This window comes from Strigops habroptila, chromosome 7 (assembly GCF_004027225.2).
Source record: "Strigops habroptila isolate Jane chromosome 7, bStrHab1.2.pri, whole genome shotgun sequence".
In the NCBI taxonomy this organism is placed as follows: Eukaryota; Metazoa; Chordata; class Aves; order Psittaciformes; family Psittacidae; genus Strigops; species Strigops habroptila.
This window is the reverse complement of record NC_044283.2, coordinates 11,475,703-11,491,679: the sequence shown is the minus strand read 5'-3', so window position 1 is coordinate 11,491,679 and position 15,977 is coordinate 11,475,703. Positions and strand designations below refer to the sequence as shown.

The following is a 15,977-nucleotide window of genomic DNA, read 5'->3' as shown; positions in this document are numbered from 1 at the left end:
ATTCTAACATAAAATGGTTGTTAATTCACTGTTATTGTTTTAGTGCAGATGGAGCACAAATTTAATGGCTAGTAAGGATGAAATAATAGCAAGTTTTTTTAGGGTAAAGAACGTGCAGCAGCTCAGGGATACTAGATCTGTAACTGAGTTCCGATTTCAGGGAGGGGAAGTTTTATAACCATAAAACTACTGGATTACCACAACTTTCTAGGCCATGCCCATGGAGATGGTCTCTGCCTCTGCTGACAAACAGTGGGTGCATGGTCTTAGGTCTATCAGCAAAGCCAGCCTTGACATGCACCACTGAAGTCAGCTGGGTAGTGCCACTGTGTCCAGCAGGAGCACAAACAGGCCAGATGAGGTCAGAAGAGTGTGCTGTATATCTCATGATGATACACTAACTAATCCGTTCTAAATTGTGTGCCTGTTATTCTTACAGTTGGTGAAAAATCAGAACTCAAAATTTTTCAGCTGTTACCATTGTGTAGTCAATAAAAGAGATTTCTCCTTGAAAAAATGTAATCTGAGCAGTTGAGAGCTGAAATCACAACTGCACGTGCTGATAGCCTCTGGTCCTTCCAAACGGTAAGGGGAGAATTATGGAATTACTAAAATCCTGGTGTACCACCATCACCTTGAAGTCCAGCTGTCCTCAGACAAGGAAGCAGGCAGTTATTCGGTTTCTTGATTCCTGCTTTGCTCTTGGAAGGAAAGAAGTAGTGACAGGTTTTCAATGCACATTTATTAATTCCCTCTTTCTTTGCTGCTTGTTGCTCAGATGCCTGGCCATCCCTACTAAATGGAAGAAGCCTCAGTGTCACTCCCAGTTTGAATGCAAAGAGCAGTGGTACACACTTATTTAAGCAAGGTCCCTTATGACTCCAAACCCCTTAAAAAACTTGTCATTCATTCAAATGTGATGTTACTATTGGAATCTTTTAATTTAAAAAGAAAAGGAAAGTTTTCAAGTGATTTTCACAGTGTATTAATTCCTAATTTACTTAAAAACTAGCATATTATTAAAAATGTATAATCATATATGACCTGCATGAATAATCACTTCACTGAGCAGTGACCCCAAGGTGCTGCTATAGTACACACCTAGAGAGTCCTTCTTCAGGGATAGGATAGGTCAGCAAGGAATCAGAAGGAAGCATCGATTAAGAGGAATAAACTTCTAAGAGTACAGAATACAAGCACAAGCACTAGTGGACAGCAAATCTGCAAACTGCTTGATGCAAGGATCATCTGTGTGGAGTGGTCTGCAAAGTCATCACCTCTAACTTGCTCAAAAGGGAAGAATTAAGGATGAAATGAGGGAAAAGGCTCACTCATACAAGCTGATGCTCATTTAAACTTTAATTCTGCCACTGATTTGGACAAACACACAAGAGAAGTTGTATTCCACTTTTTGCATACAAAAAAAAGTATTTAATAACAAAGCAAACTGAAGACCCATGTAGAAAGTTCATGTGATGGTACTACAGACAGTCATTTCACCTAGTCTGTAATTAAAATCTCTCAAAAGAAACATCACCAAGAATCTCTCTCTTTCAAGATTTCCCTGGTATACACTGAAGAAGAACTTCAAAGAAGGTCTCAGAGAAATTACAACTATCCCCAAAGAGTGATTTTTCAAACATTTGGGTTTGTCTTTTGCCACAAGAAGCTGCAGGCTGTGATCTGCTCTACTGGTCAGTGCAGAGCAAAAAACAGAATCATGAACTCTTCCCTGGATTTTGTGTAACTTGGAAAGAATCTTACTTTGAACTTGAGTGTCAACCACAAAAACTTCCTTGTGTCTTTTGGCTGCTGACAGGGTAGGCAGCTCTTAACCTTGTGTTTGTGTAGCCAACTGACCAGAGCTCAGACCGTGCTCCCTTTTCAAGGGATTGTCAGGAAAAGTATAACATTGTTTATATCTCTTTCCTTGTCAGCTTTTCTCTTATCTGGGAGGACGGGAAATTTGATAACAAGTTACTTTAAGAGCTGTCTAAGTTCAGGATTGAACAACAAACAGATACCACTGGCCTGATGAGGGAGATGTCAGAGCCTACTCCTGAAACTGAATCCTTTAATATCTCTGCACATTGTGCATTAAGCAAGACAAAGTTTTTTGAAGTTTGATGACTAATTCTTTTCAAGCTTTCAAAGCCACATAAATGGGAAGCTGTGCACTAGAAAGGCAAGATACTTTCCACCATGATTTAAGTAAGTATTTTTCAGCAGGGCTCAGCACGGCTCACTGACTCCATCACCTCAAGAGTTACACCAAATGTAGGTACTAGGAATATCGCACTCTATGACAGTGAACTGTGAAGCTTTCTTGAAGTGAGGTTTTCAGAGGATTTATTTTGAGGACATTCCAAGACAAAAATCCTTAAAAGAGCATAACTAAATCACATGTCTGCATGATAAAGAACAGCTCACCCTACTACACTTCATGGGAGCTTGACTACAGCATACTGAAGAAAGAACAGGAACTCGGTAATCATATTTTTCACTGGAAAAATGATGAACCATGAAATTCTCTGGAAGAATATGATACAAAGTCATTGAAATCAAAAGAAAAATTCTGCCGGTTTTAATTTCTCCAGGGAAATTAACATTTTCTGTCTCCTGGAAGCCTAAAGAAACATTTTTAAAGCAACTGTGGAGTGCTGGTTTTACAAAGATTACTTCCAGTATTATTAAGTAGTGTATGATTTTTGGATTTAATAATTTTTTTTAAATGAGCTTGATTTCATTTTTTTAAAACTGAAAATAAGATAAAGGGAAAAAAAATACAGTCTGCAACTCAGAAAGAGGAATTAAGAGACCTTGAAGAGGATAGGGACAAATCTGACTCCTTTTGGACTAAGACATTAAATCCCTGTAAACCAGGAGGTAATCTATGCAACTTCTGCAGGGCTCAGGTTACCTATACAGGAAAGTGATAACCAGGCTCACCTGCCTCCCAGGAGCTCTGTGAGGCACTATAAGCTACTGCTTGCAAAATATTTCAGCTCCTTGATAAAAAGTGCTTCAGAATTGCAAAACATCATTTTGATCACATTACTAATAATTGTTTGGGCACAAGGAGGTGCCACTAGAGGATTTCTTTCTCCAAACAGAAGCACTAAGTAATTGTTGTTGCTCTGAGCAACAGCAGGTAGCACTGAACAGAAACTCATTTTAAGAGTGCTGCTAAGCAACTGCAGGCGGGCTTTCGAGTAAGAGCTTTCCATACAGCAAAATCATGCACTGCAGCACACGAAAGTGTTTTTCCTTACTCAGTACATCAGGTTGGATAACATCATCCAAATTTAGAGAACAGATCAAAAAACTGCTCAAGTAGTGCCTCAGAGAATACCAGGGTATGTGCCAGCCTTCCAGAAATGTGTGTGTGGGTGACTGCTTTGTGGTTGTGGGAAGGAGCTTTTCAGGTAGATTTTAAAATGGCAACAAATAGTTCAATCTCATCAGCTTTTTCCTCCCAAATTTTCTCTCAGGGATCATATTTGGAAGACTCGAGCCTGATTCTGTTCTTGTTTATACCAGTGAAATTCAGCTGACTGTGGGCAGAGCTCTTTCTGGATGTGTTAGGGCGCAATGAATATGCATCCATTATTTTTCCAAAGGCAATGAGTGCCTGCTATTCAGTTGAGTTTGCAAGTCTGGTTCCTGCAGAGGGTCACTTCCTCTTCCGTAATGTTACGGCAGCAAGAACAGTTTTGCTTTATTAAATCAAACAGTACATGAAAGTCAAGGAACAGGCTCTGAAAATGTTTGCCATTCATGTCTCCACCCCGCTGATATTGTCATTAGAGAGGACAGACTCAGGGGAAGACACATGGGGTAGCTGAATGTCTCCTCTTTCTGACATTTAACTAACTAGGTAAAAAAAAGTAGCCTTTGACTCAAACGTTCATGGCATTCCCCTGTACTGTCTCATCAGAACATGGAGTTCTTTCAAAGTTAACATCCACTGCAAAAAATAATAATAATAATAAAAATAATAATGGCAAGGAGAATAGATTCAGTTACTCTGTTTTAGGCACGGATTATTTGTTAATCAGTGCAGCTTTATTGATTTAACCAGCTTATCTGGCATATTTTTTGGTAATGCTACAAATAATATGAAGAATATCTAAAAGTAGGTTAAAAGATTAGATAACTGATCATCCAGTGTTGGATCCAATCATATGGTTATAATATTTATTTAGCACCACCAAAATAAGGTAAAGGTAAGCACTACATTTTAGAACAAACAGATTTCCAAATTATTCCCTCCCTTATTTTCATTATGGAAGCTAATTCCTTCCCTCCATCCCTTGGAAATACACTTAATGCTCACTGAAAAAAAAAGCAAAAATAAGCCCCATACCCACTCAGTTCTTCAAATTTACACAATACATCAAGAAAGCACTTGCACAAAATTAAGACAAATTTTATCCAAGTGGAAGCCATGCTTGCACAGACATAAAAGTGAAACACATCTGAATAAGTCTACAGTATCACAGCACGTTTTTGCATTCCTGGACCTTACCTTTGAAGAAAGGGATGTAATGATGTCTGAATGTAGATGTAAGGCTTGGGTGTTGGGGCAGAGAGATGCAGCTACTGGTACCAAGACTCTGAGTACCAGCTGGGGGCAACAGAGAGTAAGTGAAAATAAACTATTTAGTTCACTTACTGAAAGCCGCAAATTACAATGCCATCCTTTTTTCCAGGAACATTTTCCTCCTGATGCTTAGAAAACATATAGTTTATATGTGAGACTTCATCTTTCTCTAGTTATTGCTAAAAACAGCACAGTGGCCATACTATGTATTTGGCCAAGGGACACGGGCTTTCCACAGACAGAAAAAATATTACAGAAAACACTGATAATGTAATGCATCAGAAAATATTCCAGAAAAGGTACCACAAAAAGCATAGCTGCACTCAGGGGAAAATCTGCATATTCAAAAGCTGCAAGAGGGAATGATATATGCTCATAATGGATCTAATGAAATGAAATGGGGAGAGCCTTATCTCTGCCAAGAACTGTGCCATGAGTGGGCCCAGTTCTCCCTGCTGTCGGGTGCACATTCGTAGGATCTAGTTCACCAGGGCAGTCAAGTGCATGGCTAATTTAAGCATTTGAAGAAACATCCTGAAGTTATTTGAGCTCTGAAAGTTAGACATGTGGTTAAGTACTTTGGAAAACATTCTCAAAAGTTGTCTTTCTTTGCTTTGTTGTAATAATATCCTGATAATATATTTTGGCATTTATTAGAAGTGGCAGTAATGATGACCATCTTCTGAATTTTCAATGAAGCTGTAAAACATTAGAATTAATTTGGAATTTCTTTCATCTTTCCTCCTTGCTTTAACAGTGTGCAGCTAAACTTAAGCATAGTACAGCTGCCACACTTCCAGTGGAGACTAATCTTTCTGCTATTTAACAGATCTTTGATACTCAGTCTCATTTCCACTTTGTCAAAGACTTTATCTATATATATATATTCAATTCCTGTAAAAACTGTTTCTGTCATCCATAAAATTTTAATTTCCACTGGAAAGATTAAGAACTCCCAATTTACAAAACTGGTTTATAATTACAATGTATTCCCGACGAAATTAAAAGACACCCAAAAAAAAAAAAAATTATAAATGCTCTGTGTTCTCCATCGAAATGATGAAGTGGAGAAAAATTAGAATGATTCTGATCAATTTTGTTGATTATTTCCAAGGATAAAACTGTACGGTGCCCAAATATGAATGGACTTTTGTAATGGACTCCCATGCAAAGATCAAAAGGAGGTGATCTCTGTGTGATGAGAGCACTAGTGCAGCTGCTACTACAGCCCAAAGCTGCAATAAACATTGCTGTAAGCTTCTCAACTAAAGCAACTTGTCCTTCAAAATCCAGCCAATAGAATCACTAGTCATTCTCCAGCTCTTGCATTGTGGAGAGGAGACACAGACCATAATCTGCAGTACAAGGGCTCATGAAGTTACTCAATCACCCTCTCAGCTTTGTTTGCGTTCCCAACTACCACACCACACCTTGAAAGAGCTGGGGATTGAATGTGTAGCTTCAGGCAGGATGGGACCAGGACTAAATTCTTTAAACTGTTCTATCTTCTGTTTACATAGAAACAATCTTTCTAGACACCTGTTCTCATTTTCTTAGAAGCTCATTCCTGAAGCACTTGTTTTCTTTCTCCCCATGGGAGTCTCTGTTCACAGTAAATAAATCATTGTAAACCCACTACTCCACCTTAAACCCCTGTCTACCAGAGCCTACCTTACTTACAAAATAAGATAAAGTAGTAAAAAAACCTAGAGAATAAATAAGGGTGCTTTTCATTACCTGGTCTGCTGTAATGCTGAGGAGAATGGGAGGTTGGAGTGTAGCGACCATAGCCCAGTGAGCCAGCGGAGCTAGGACTTGACGTCCTGTACTGCTTGAAAGATCTGTCATCTTGGTCGCCCTGAGAAGAAAAGAGGAAATGTGTGTCATTAGGGAAGAGAAATAACTTCTGAAACAGACAGAATATATGATTTTGCACGTTTCTGTGCTGTGTAGAAGTCGATGCTATTGTAACACTCTATGGAACCCCAATGAAATGATGTGGCTTTCAGCCGTAAGCTCCTCCACTGCAGTGTGACTGAAAGAGCTATGCCAAGTATCAGAGACTGGTCATATTCCCGGGAAAGTCAGTACATACATGAATTTAAAATGACAATATAATTTGAAAAGAACAGAAGACTGTAAAAGTGTTGTTTCAGGACAGTGTAATTCTCTGAACATACACAGGTGAGTGGAAGATGGAATCAGGTTAGTATGGTAGTACTATAGTCACTTTTGTACCCATACAAATGGATGCATAATGGTTACAGGTGACAAAAAATCAGCATTTGTTGGCTTTATTGCATCACAGAAATGACTGTGTCTGCTGTATAAATTGCCCACCGTAGCATATTACGACATGGTCGTTACTAGCTAAATAATTGACAGAAACACTCATATATAGCATTAGTATTAATACTGCAGCATTGTGCAAAGCAAGTCATACAGCCCATTTCCCACTAAACCCTTGGTTTCAACCACTTAAAACCTTATGGACAGTCGTAGTCCAAAAAATGTTTCCCTTTTCCTATTCCAGTAGGAGTGAGTGAAGACATGCTATACCACAGCAAGTGCTAGTCACTTGTTATGAATACTGGGATATCTTCAGGCACCTGTATGACTCTCACTAGATCATTCACCATTTAAACATACAGGAGATCCTACTTTGCTCCATAATTATTGTCCAGATTGCTATCAGGACAACTTCATTACATCCAACAATTCATCTTTGGATACATTTAGCTTCCCCGGGATTATCCTTGACTCTATAGAGATGTACAATGCTTTCCCATCATCAGTTTTTCTTCTCTTGTCCAGGTGAGTTCCGTCCCTTCTACCTCACCCCAGACTCACTGCTTGCATTTTCAAAAATGGAAAATCAGTTTTATATAGTGGTGAGAAGCATTATTCCTTTAATTTCAGAAGAAATTATACAACCCCACCTCCCAAAAAACAGAGAACAATTGATGCCTTCCCAAGCTTACAATGGATGTTCTGAGGCATTCTGCCACCAACTCCTCTATGCCCAGTTTGAGATGTTTCCCTCCCAATGTAGCTACATTATTTAATACTCACTCAAACCCTTGCAAAGAGAGTTAACAAGCAGTATAGCAATGTCTCTAGAAAGTCTTGTGATGTTATTTAAATGACTGTTAACTGTCTATGATGTGTCCCATTGTATGATACAGTGGACTTTTCCTCTAATAAAAATCCCTGCAACAAAACTGGCGACAAGTTTGCAGATGATGATGCCTAGGCACCTGATCATAGACTCTTCAGAGAAAGAAAGCGAGTATGGCAAAGCTGGATAACATGGGAGCACTCGTGTAACACAAATCATGACAGCACCAACTTCCATACCAGTGTCACTTTTGGAATTTAATAGTATTGACATTTTGATAATTAGCAGCTAATTTAAACGAAATTATTATAATCTTCTATAACACCAAAATTTGATATTGTTTCAGACCTTACCTTTTGTGTATTTTGTGTCTCTGGAAGAAGCAATCAAGTGAAATCCAATATTAAATAAAGCACATTTTTATTTTTAAACTAGCAATTAAATTACATCCCTATTGGTTAACTTCTCCGTTTAACCAGTGCTTACAGTGGTAGTTTGTGTTTTAAAATCCTTGATAGAAATCTGCAACTCTCCACTATTATCAAAATTTTGCAATATATAAAATTGGGATAATGGAGAAATTAGCCAGGCCTGTGATATGTAACTGAGTTACTATCCGGGAAACTATGTGAAATGCTATCACTGCTTCCAAGGTGATGTTTTGTGAAACAATGACTGACTTTGATCATTAATGCACATCAAAACACACCTAGAAGTTCAGGTATGTGCAAATGATGTAACAGTATGTGTTAAACAGTTAAACAAGTAGTTTAACTATTTGTGGGGAAAAATAAAAAGACAAAGAGAAAGCTATGCTGAGCATTAATTCAAGTCAACTCATGCTGGCAGCTTATAATGTAAACATAAATCATATTTCCCAATGTAATTTATTTAGTAGAGCTTGAAGAAGTAACCACCATACAACCTTTATTTTGGAAAGCACAAACATGGATGACAGTGGAGGTAGATGTACATAGATGACAATCCAGAAGCAAAGCGCGTATTCAACACAAGTAACACAGTGGAAAACAAATTATAAAACCCCATGCACTGTAGAGGCTGGAGGCAAACCCCACATTTCAGACATTGCTGGTTATCAATATGACCAGGTTTATGCATCACAAAATGGGTCAGAACAGGAGAAACAAAGGCATTGGGGATTACCTCAGTAGGTGTTGGAGAGAGCAACTGAGGTGACTGCAAACAGCAACACACAACAAATTAGTGATACAAATTCATGCATGATGTTACTTGTGAGAAGAACTACCCTTAAAGTATCAATATCCATGTGTAACACATGATACAGTTGGAAAAACACCTGTCATTTAAGTTAGGGCAATTTTTGTTTTTAAATAAGTAAATAAGGAATAAGATACAAATAATTTCATAGGAAGATTTTGCTGATTTCTTTACTACAAAATCCTGGGGTCTGGCAAGGCCAGTCCTGTTGCCATTGCTGTTCAGTCATTTTTCTTTCAAAATTAAATACTATGTTTGGTTAGTCGAGCAAAGCAAGTCTACTGAAACTATCATGGCTGCAGGTAGTAGTGAGGATGCTGAAATTTGGAACACAGGATTTATTCCTGCCCTGGTAATATCAAGGATATAAATAATTGGAGCAACATGAAAATGTGCAAATTAGATTGCAAGCACAGCCCAAAACCACCTCAGAGTGGGTGCAATGACTGAGTCCTCACAGGAGCTGGGTGGGAGGTTGTTTAGTCTACACACCTCTGCCAAGCAGAGATGTAAATGGGCAGTTGAGGAGAGCAACAAACTATCAGCGCCCACAAGTTTTGACATAGAAAGGAAGTGTTTATACTCCATAGGTTCCATAGGGCTAGGCAGCAGCTTTTGGTTTTGTGAAATCAGAAACCTAAATCCTGTTCAAATCCTTTACCAGATACCATCTTAATTCCTTTAGGATGCATTATAATGGAGCAACTGTGGTTCAGCATTGTACAGAGATGGTTTGGAAGACAGTCTGCAAAACCTAACATATGTGCAGCATTTTATGTGAGAGTAGTACTGAGACTTTAGTGGTACTGATTAAGTGTAAAAGAGGTTATAATAAATAGTATGGCTATTATTTATAGCATGTTTCACTTAAACCTACAGAGAACAAAGCAGGTTTCCATTCTAGACCATGTATATCTTTCTAATATAACTAGATATATCTAAAAGGTTTGATTTGTAAAAACGCATCTAAGAGCACAGAAGAGAAATCAGAACTTCAAGTGAAAGGTAGAAATGGTTAGGGAAAAAAAAACCCAACTTGCATGACAGGAGCTATATATAAATATGCTTCACAAAAAAACAGAATTAGTATTAGTTAGATTAAGTTAAATTAAATTTCACTAGCACAAACTGCATTATATTAGCAGTGCATATGAATAGGTTGAAATGCATGCATGACATGAGGATGAACTTTAGTAAGGGACAGTTGAAAGAAATCTGTACTTGGAAAGTGATACCATTGTTGTGTTATAAAAATAACATGGTACACTTTAAAAAAAAAAAAGACATTTGGCTTCGCTTCTGATTTCTGTATTATAATTAGCAATGGCTCCTGTTTCCTACCGCATGCATGAACTCCTCTTGGAGAAAAACATATTTTAATTACATGTCATCTGCTTAAAAAATGATCACAGAAAGTTCCACAGACTAAAAAGTGAAATGATCATCTCGCTTGTTTTCATGAAAGGCCTTATGAATGAATGGATGATATGATTCAATTAACTGAAGTTATAAAAGTTGTTTTGTTGGTTTTTTTCTAAATTATGCACATGTTTAATGATGCACATAAATCTCAAATTCATAGTGAAAAAAAAAACAACCCATGTTTCAGTACCTCCCCGTAACTATGCCTGTCATCTGAAGAGTAACTGATATATGGAGAATAGGAGATCATATCTGGCCGGTCAATGTTATAGATGGCTTTATTTTTAGGAAGAGCAGCCAAATCCCTGTAGTCAAGAATTTCATCTCCAAGCTTTGCCTAAGAAAAGGAGGAAAGAAAGCAGTGAGAATAAGAAAGAATATGACCAGGATGCAAGCAGAAAAGAATAGATAAGTGTAGGTAGAAAAGCAATCATAAAATTAAACCACTTTTTCTGTTTGTGCACATTTAAATATATTTACTACAAAATGCTAAATATTACTGTTTTCTTTTTATATACTGGTGCTTTCTATTTTTCTTTGCCACTCACATTTGGCTAATAAGAGTAGCAAGGCATCATTCCAGTTCTCTTGGTTATATCCTACTTACTGCTAGCTGGACAAAGACACATGGGGGACAGATATTGAAGTATTTTTCAGGCAAAATGCCCTTCATTTTAAAGCGGTTTTGGTGTGCAGGGTCCCCCTACCATAAGCAGCACTGAATAATCAAATATGTATTTCCACCATATACTCTCCAGATGCTGAGAAACATTAATCAGGTCTTTAATTTTTCCCATTCAGTTGTGTCCCACAGCTTCACCTCCTTTCCTGACTATGTCTAAGTAGCCCTTAATTATGGGTCACAAACCAGCAGACGATGGATTTACACCAAGGTGGATTAGTTGGAAGATCACAGATGCCACTTAAGCAAAGTTCAAATCCTTTCATAAGACTCATGCAGCCAACAGAGGGAAAGGGCTGTGTCGCTCCCCATTCTCCTTTTACTATGCTTATTCCAAAAGCGTAATTATCAAAATGCCACTTTTGCACAGATTATCCTTAGGATAATGGTAACTTGCACCAAAACCCTGTCCAGCACATACTGTCTTGTAGATACAATGACAAGTTGACCAGATTCGGAGTGGAGAAATGGGCAGTGTAATTGTCTCATTCCCAGCTCAGGCTTTGCAGAATGATAAGCTCTTTCTTGGCAACAAAATGATGAGTGAACCTTGCTATTCTCTGAAAATCTCTGTATGATCAGCTATAAAACTGTAATAATTTTTTCCACATGCAAAAATATGAAAGTATCCAGGATTTATGTGTGTAGTGATAATATTTTTTTTCTTAGTATGAGCTAAGAAAAGTTCAATAGATTTTCCACGGAAGTTCTCTATTAGGTTAATCATACAGGAAAAAATTAGCGTGATAACTTTCAGTTACCCATTTTTCTAAAACAATGTATTAATTCGTGCAAATGTAAGCAACATGGAAAGGAGGAAGATTCCTCTTAACTTAAAAAAGTGGAACAAAGCTGCCGCAACCATCACGTATTCTTATCCTCAAAACTAATGAAAAAATGCCTTTTAATCAAATAACTGATTCTTCAGTTATCTACAGTTCTCACCTTCCATGCAGCTAGTTTAACAAGTTAAAGAGCAATGAAATAGCCCCTTAATGGAAATAAATCCTTCCCTACTGAGAACCAGTGGCAAGCTCTGATGCAGAGACAGGTCATGCAAAGGTAAGGAGAAGTCTCTCTATCAAGTCTGTTCCAGAAAGACTTTGGGCAGCATTGTACCTACAAGAAAGGCCAAGGAGGCTATGATAATTTCTTTTCTAAGGTATCCAGGCCTGCGGATACCATTCTATTGAACCCAAAGAAGTTCAAAATTGGGAATATTTAAATATGAATTATGGTAATTTTAGCCCCTATCTCTCCATGTAGATGTGCAAAACTTGAGATCCTCCCACTAGACTTCAGAACTGACAGGAGTAAAACTTAACTAGTTATGTAATTCTCTTCAGTTTAAATAGCAAAATGTAGGCAAATTTGGATTAAAAAACAACCCTAGAGATACAGTTTCTTTCTCAACACTCAATTCTACAAACATCCAGACTACATTGTTTTTTGTTTTATTTATTTCACCTACTTTCAAATATGTGAGTGGAATTCAAATATGCTAGGGAAGGCTCAAATTACAGTTAAGAGGCTTTAAAGTATCTATTTCATTTGGAATATGTAATTTTACAATTGTATAAATTGCAAATATGATCTGTATAAAAATGTGATTTCTATTCCTAATATGACAACGTACAACACAGCTATGTAACCTCACCTAAATCTTTGAGTTGTTTATATTAGGTTGAAGTACCTAATTCTATCTTCATAAAATATAGCTAAGTATAAAGAAGGACTTTTATTTAAGCCTTATTTAATCTCATAATTTAGAAATCAACTGATTTTTAAGTGATATTTAGGGACTCTGAAGGGATATCGGCACTAGGGTAAATTTTAGTCTGGATATAATGAAATCGTCATTAAAAATCATGAAAAGGTGCCCACCAACTTCAAAGGGCACTGACCTGTGCCCTATCTCAGTGAAAGAAAACACCAAGTCTGGTATCAACAGATGAAGAAAAAGTGGTATGGCTTTAGTAAACCGTCTGTGAACCACATTCAGGTGTAGTCAAAACATGCTTTCTCCACCATTCCCTAGCTGACCACTCAATCATGACCCTGAAACACGTCTCCCATGAGATGGCACACTGTTCGGAATGATGGCACGGCTGACTTGATGCCTTTGAACGTAGAAGCACCATGAATTCACAGTTCCTAAGCTTTAACCATTTTTTCTAAATTCTCTTCTGCCCAACATGATACTTCACGGAGCTCACCAGCTATGAAGGCACACTTTTACCATTGGTTTTAAGGGTCTGAATCCATGCTACTGCTGAAAGCAGCTGTTCTGTGTGCGTCTTCCCACTCTGCTCTGCCTTCTGTTCCACATTAGCATTAGAGGACATGTAGATGGCTGGGTCTTTTTTTGCCTGTTTGGTTGGCTGGAGGTTTTTCCTGGGTTATTTGTTCAGCTGAATCTGGTCTCAAATCTGACTGATCATACCTCTGTGTACCCACCAGTACTAGCATCAAAGAGGAGACAGGAAGACATGGCCAGGGAGGGACAGGGCTACATGTGTATGTGACCTTCCTTTCAGTGGTAGCATGAATTTAGGTTTGGTAAAAACAATCATGAAAGCACCCAAGTTAAATCTTGATCATGTCTGTATGTCATTACATTCCTGTAATAGAAAACAGATGCAAAAGATAGCCAAAGAATCATTCTGATAATATAGAAGTCGAGTAACATGGTTTTAATTCTTTTTACTTTCCTGTTCGTGAAAGCCAAAATAAGATTTAATCAATCTCACAGCTTTGACAATTAAGCAGTCAGAGATGAGACAGATATAGCAAGAACTTGCATGCCTCTGGGGAATCTTTTTTCCTAATTGACTCATATTTGCTAGACAACTTTATTTTTTCGCAGTCCCAGCTGCCTCTAAAGTATATTAAAGTAACAAACATTAGAGTTGTGTGCTGATTTAATGATATCCTTTAAAAAAAAATCCCCACACCCTGTTCCCTCTCCCCCCACAAAAAAACCCAGAAAAAGAGAATGGAGGTTTGACTTTTAGCTGCCTGTGAAGCATATTTAAAGCTGTAATCACAAACATCAAGAAAAACAGTACCGTCCAACAGTTAGATAAATGTCACTAAAAACATGTAAATCTTAGAAGAATGTTCATGCTTATAAAAACAATGAAGTGGTGCATGGCTGGAGAGATAGAGACCATCTGGTCAAAGAAAGTGCTTACATGATAATGTAAGCACAATGATTTGTCTTCAAAGTATTTGAGACAACAGTTTTTTACTGGGAATATACCACTGGAATCCACCAGCATGGAGCTCTACTAGAAGAAGGAAAAAGACATGTTTGGCTCCAAAGCACTTTTTGCTTGTCTTAGTGTAGAAGATAACAGCCCTTAATCTTCATAAAAATAAGCTCTCTGGCAATCAGCTGTATCTCCAGCAATTTCCTCTGCCTATGGTCCTATGCAATGAGAATGACCTGCCTACCTGAGAGATACTTGGACATGATAAAGAATAGCTCTGGCAATACTGAAGCTCTCCAGGAGATGTTTGTATGGATTGTGCCATGCTTATGGATATTTTTTACCTGTTGGTGGTAACCTTGGGAATTTGGCCATGAGCATTAGCTACAGCAATTATGACAAGCAAGGTACACCTGATAATGAAAAAATACTCTGCATAAGCTTTTATCATACTTGTTATTTTAAATTCTCTCTATGAGCTTTCCAGAGCTAGGACTTCTTAAACCATAAACACATCAAAGGTCCTCTGAGATTAGAGACTGGCATTTGCCAAGGCCCGAGTCACGCACGAGTGTTTTCATAAGCTTGATTTAGACAAGTTGTGTTCAAATCTAAGCTTGTAATCTACCTGTGGGCTGTACTGTTTACTTAAGCTTTTCTCTTTAGAAAGCACTGTGGTATTTTGCATGCTTCGGTATAAGCCAGCTCCAGTTGTAATATAAGTCCTATAAATACACCACAAAAAACAAGAGGAAACTGCCAGAATTCTGCTATGGCAAACGCAGTATTCAAATATTTTAAACGTGAGAAAGTAAATTCTATTTTAGAGGAGTCACCAGCTGCAGTGGTTTGGAGGCACCAACTTTCTACACAATGTGCTAAACGTAGGAGGAAGCACAGGGTTTTCCACATCCCACAGAATGAATTTCACTGTGAAATACTCACATAGATCACACGGCTTGGGGAACCTGATGTACTTGAAGCAGGTACAGAAATAATACTCTCAGAGGAAGTCCTCGTTTCCTATGGCAGGAGAAGTGAACCAGATAAGAAACAGAGGAGAGGCAGAGAAAATGTAAGTGTTACTTCAAAAGGAGTGTGCAAGACATTTCATTTAAGCTTTATCACTTAAAAACAGCTTTTTCCAGCAAGCTCAAAACATACAGGCATACCAAGGAGTTAAAAATAGAACACTTTTAGTCAATCAACTTTTTTAAAATGCAAAAATTATTTAACATATTACTTTCTTTTCTCCTCCCTTCAGAATGAAATGGCCTGGAACACTTCTGGGCTGCCATTGAGCACTATTAAGGACAGGTCAAATTACAAGATGATACAGTGGCAGCATTTTTACTGTAAGGTTATACCACCAAACCAATCTAAGTTGCATCTGGAAAGCGTTGCACTACTGTGTCATTCACTCAGAGGAAAGAGCAGAACATTCTGCAGAGCATCCGGAATCAAACACCCCATAGGTTGGCTTCCCCTCTCTGATCATAAGACTAGCAGATTGATTTTAATAGTCAACTGGTTTTGCTCCGTTTTCAATCATTCTGGCATTTAGAGTGACAGACTTTTATTGCTTTCCTTTTGCATCATCCTTTATGATGAAAAATATAATTACTTTTAAATAACAAGGGTTGTTATTTAAAGGGCTGTGAGACACAATGATATTAACCATGAGTGAACAGACCTGACATT

General features: G+C 37.8%; 1 protein-coding gene across 8 annotated transcripts in view; it reads right to left on the bottom strand.

The window, feature by feature from the left end:
• The window catches only part of ABLIM2 (actin binding LIM protein family member 2), a 136,016-nt gene that overhangs the window by 30,781 nt on the left and 89,258 nt on the right, over positions 1–15,977 (bottom strand). For 4 of the 8 annotated variants that reach the window (XM_030491446.1, XM_030491449.1, XM_030491447.1 and 1 more), the window contains exons 9-12: positions 15,222–15,299; positions 10,573–10,719; positions 8,886–8,918; positions 6,341–6,461 (exon numbers count right to left, since the gene is read on the bottom strand). In XM_030491446.1, coding sequence (XP_030347306.1) covers positions 6,341–6,461; positions 8,886–8,918; positions 10,573–10,719; positions 15,222–15,299 — 379 coding nt within the window. The remainder of the gene's footprint in view (positions 1–6,340; positions 6,462–8,885; positions 8,919–10,572; positions 10,720–15,221; positions 15,300–15,977) is intronic. The other 4 variants (XM_030491448.1, XM_030491452.1, XM_030491451.1 and 1 more) reach the window with 1 other exon arrangement.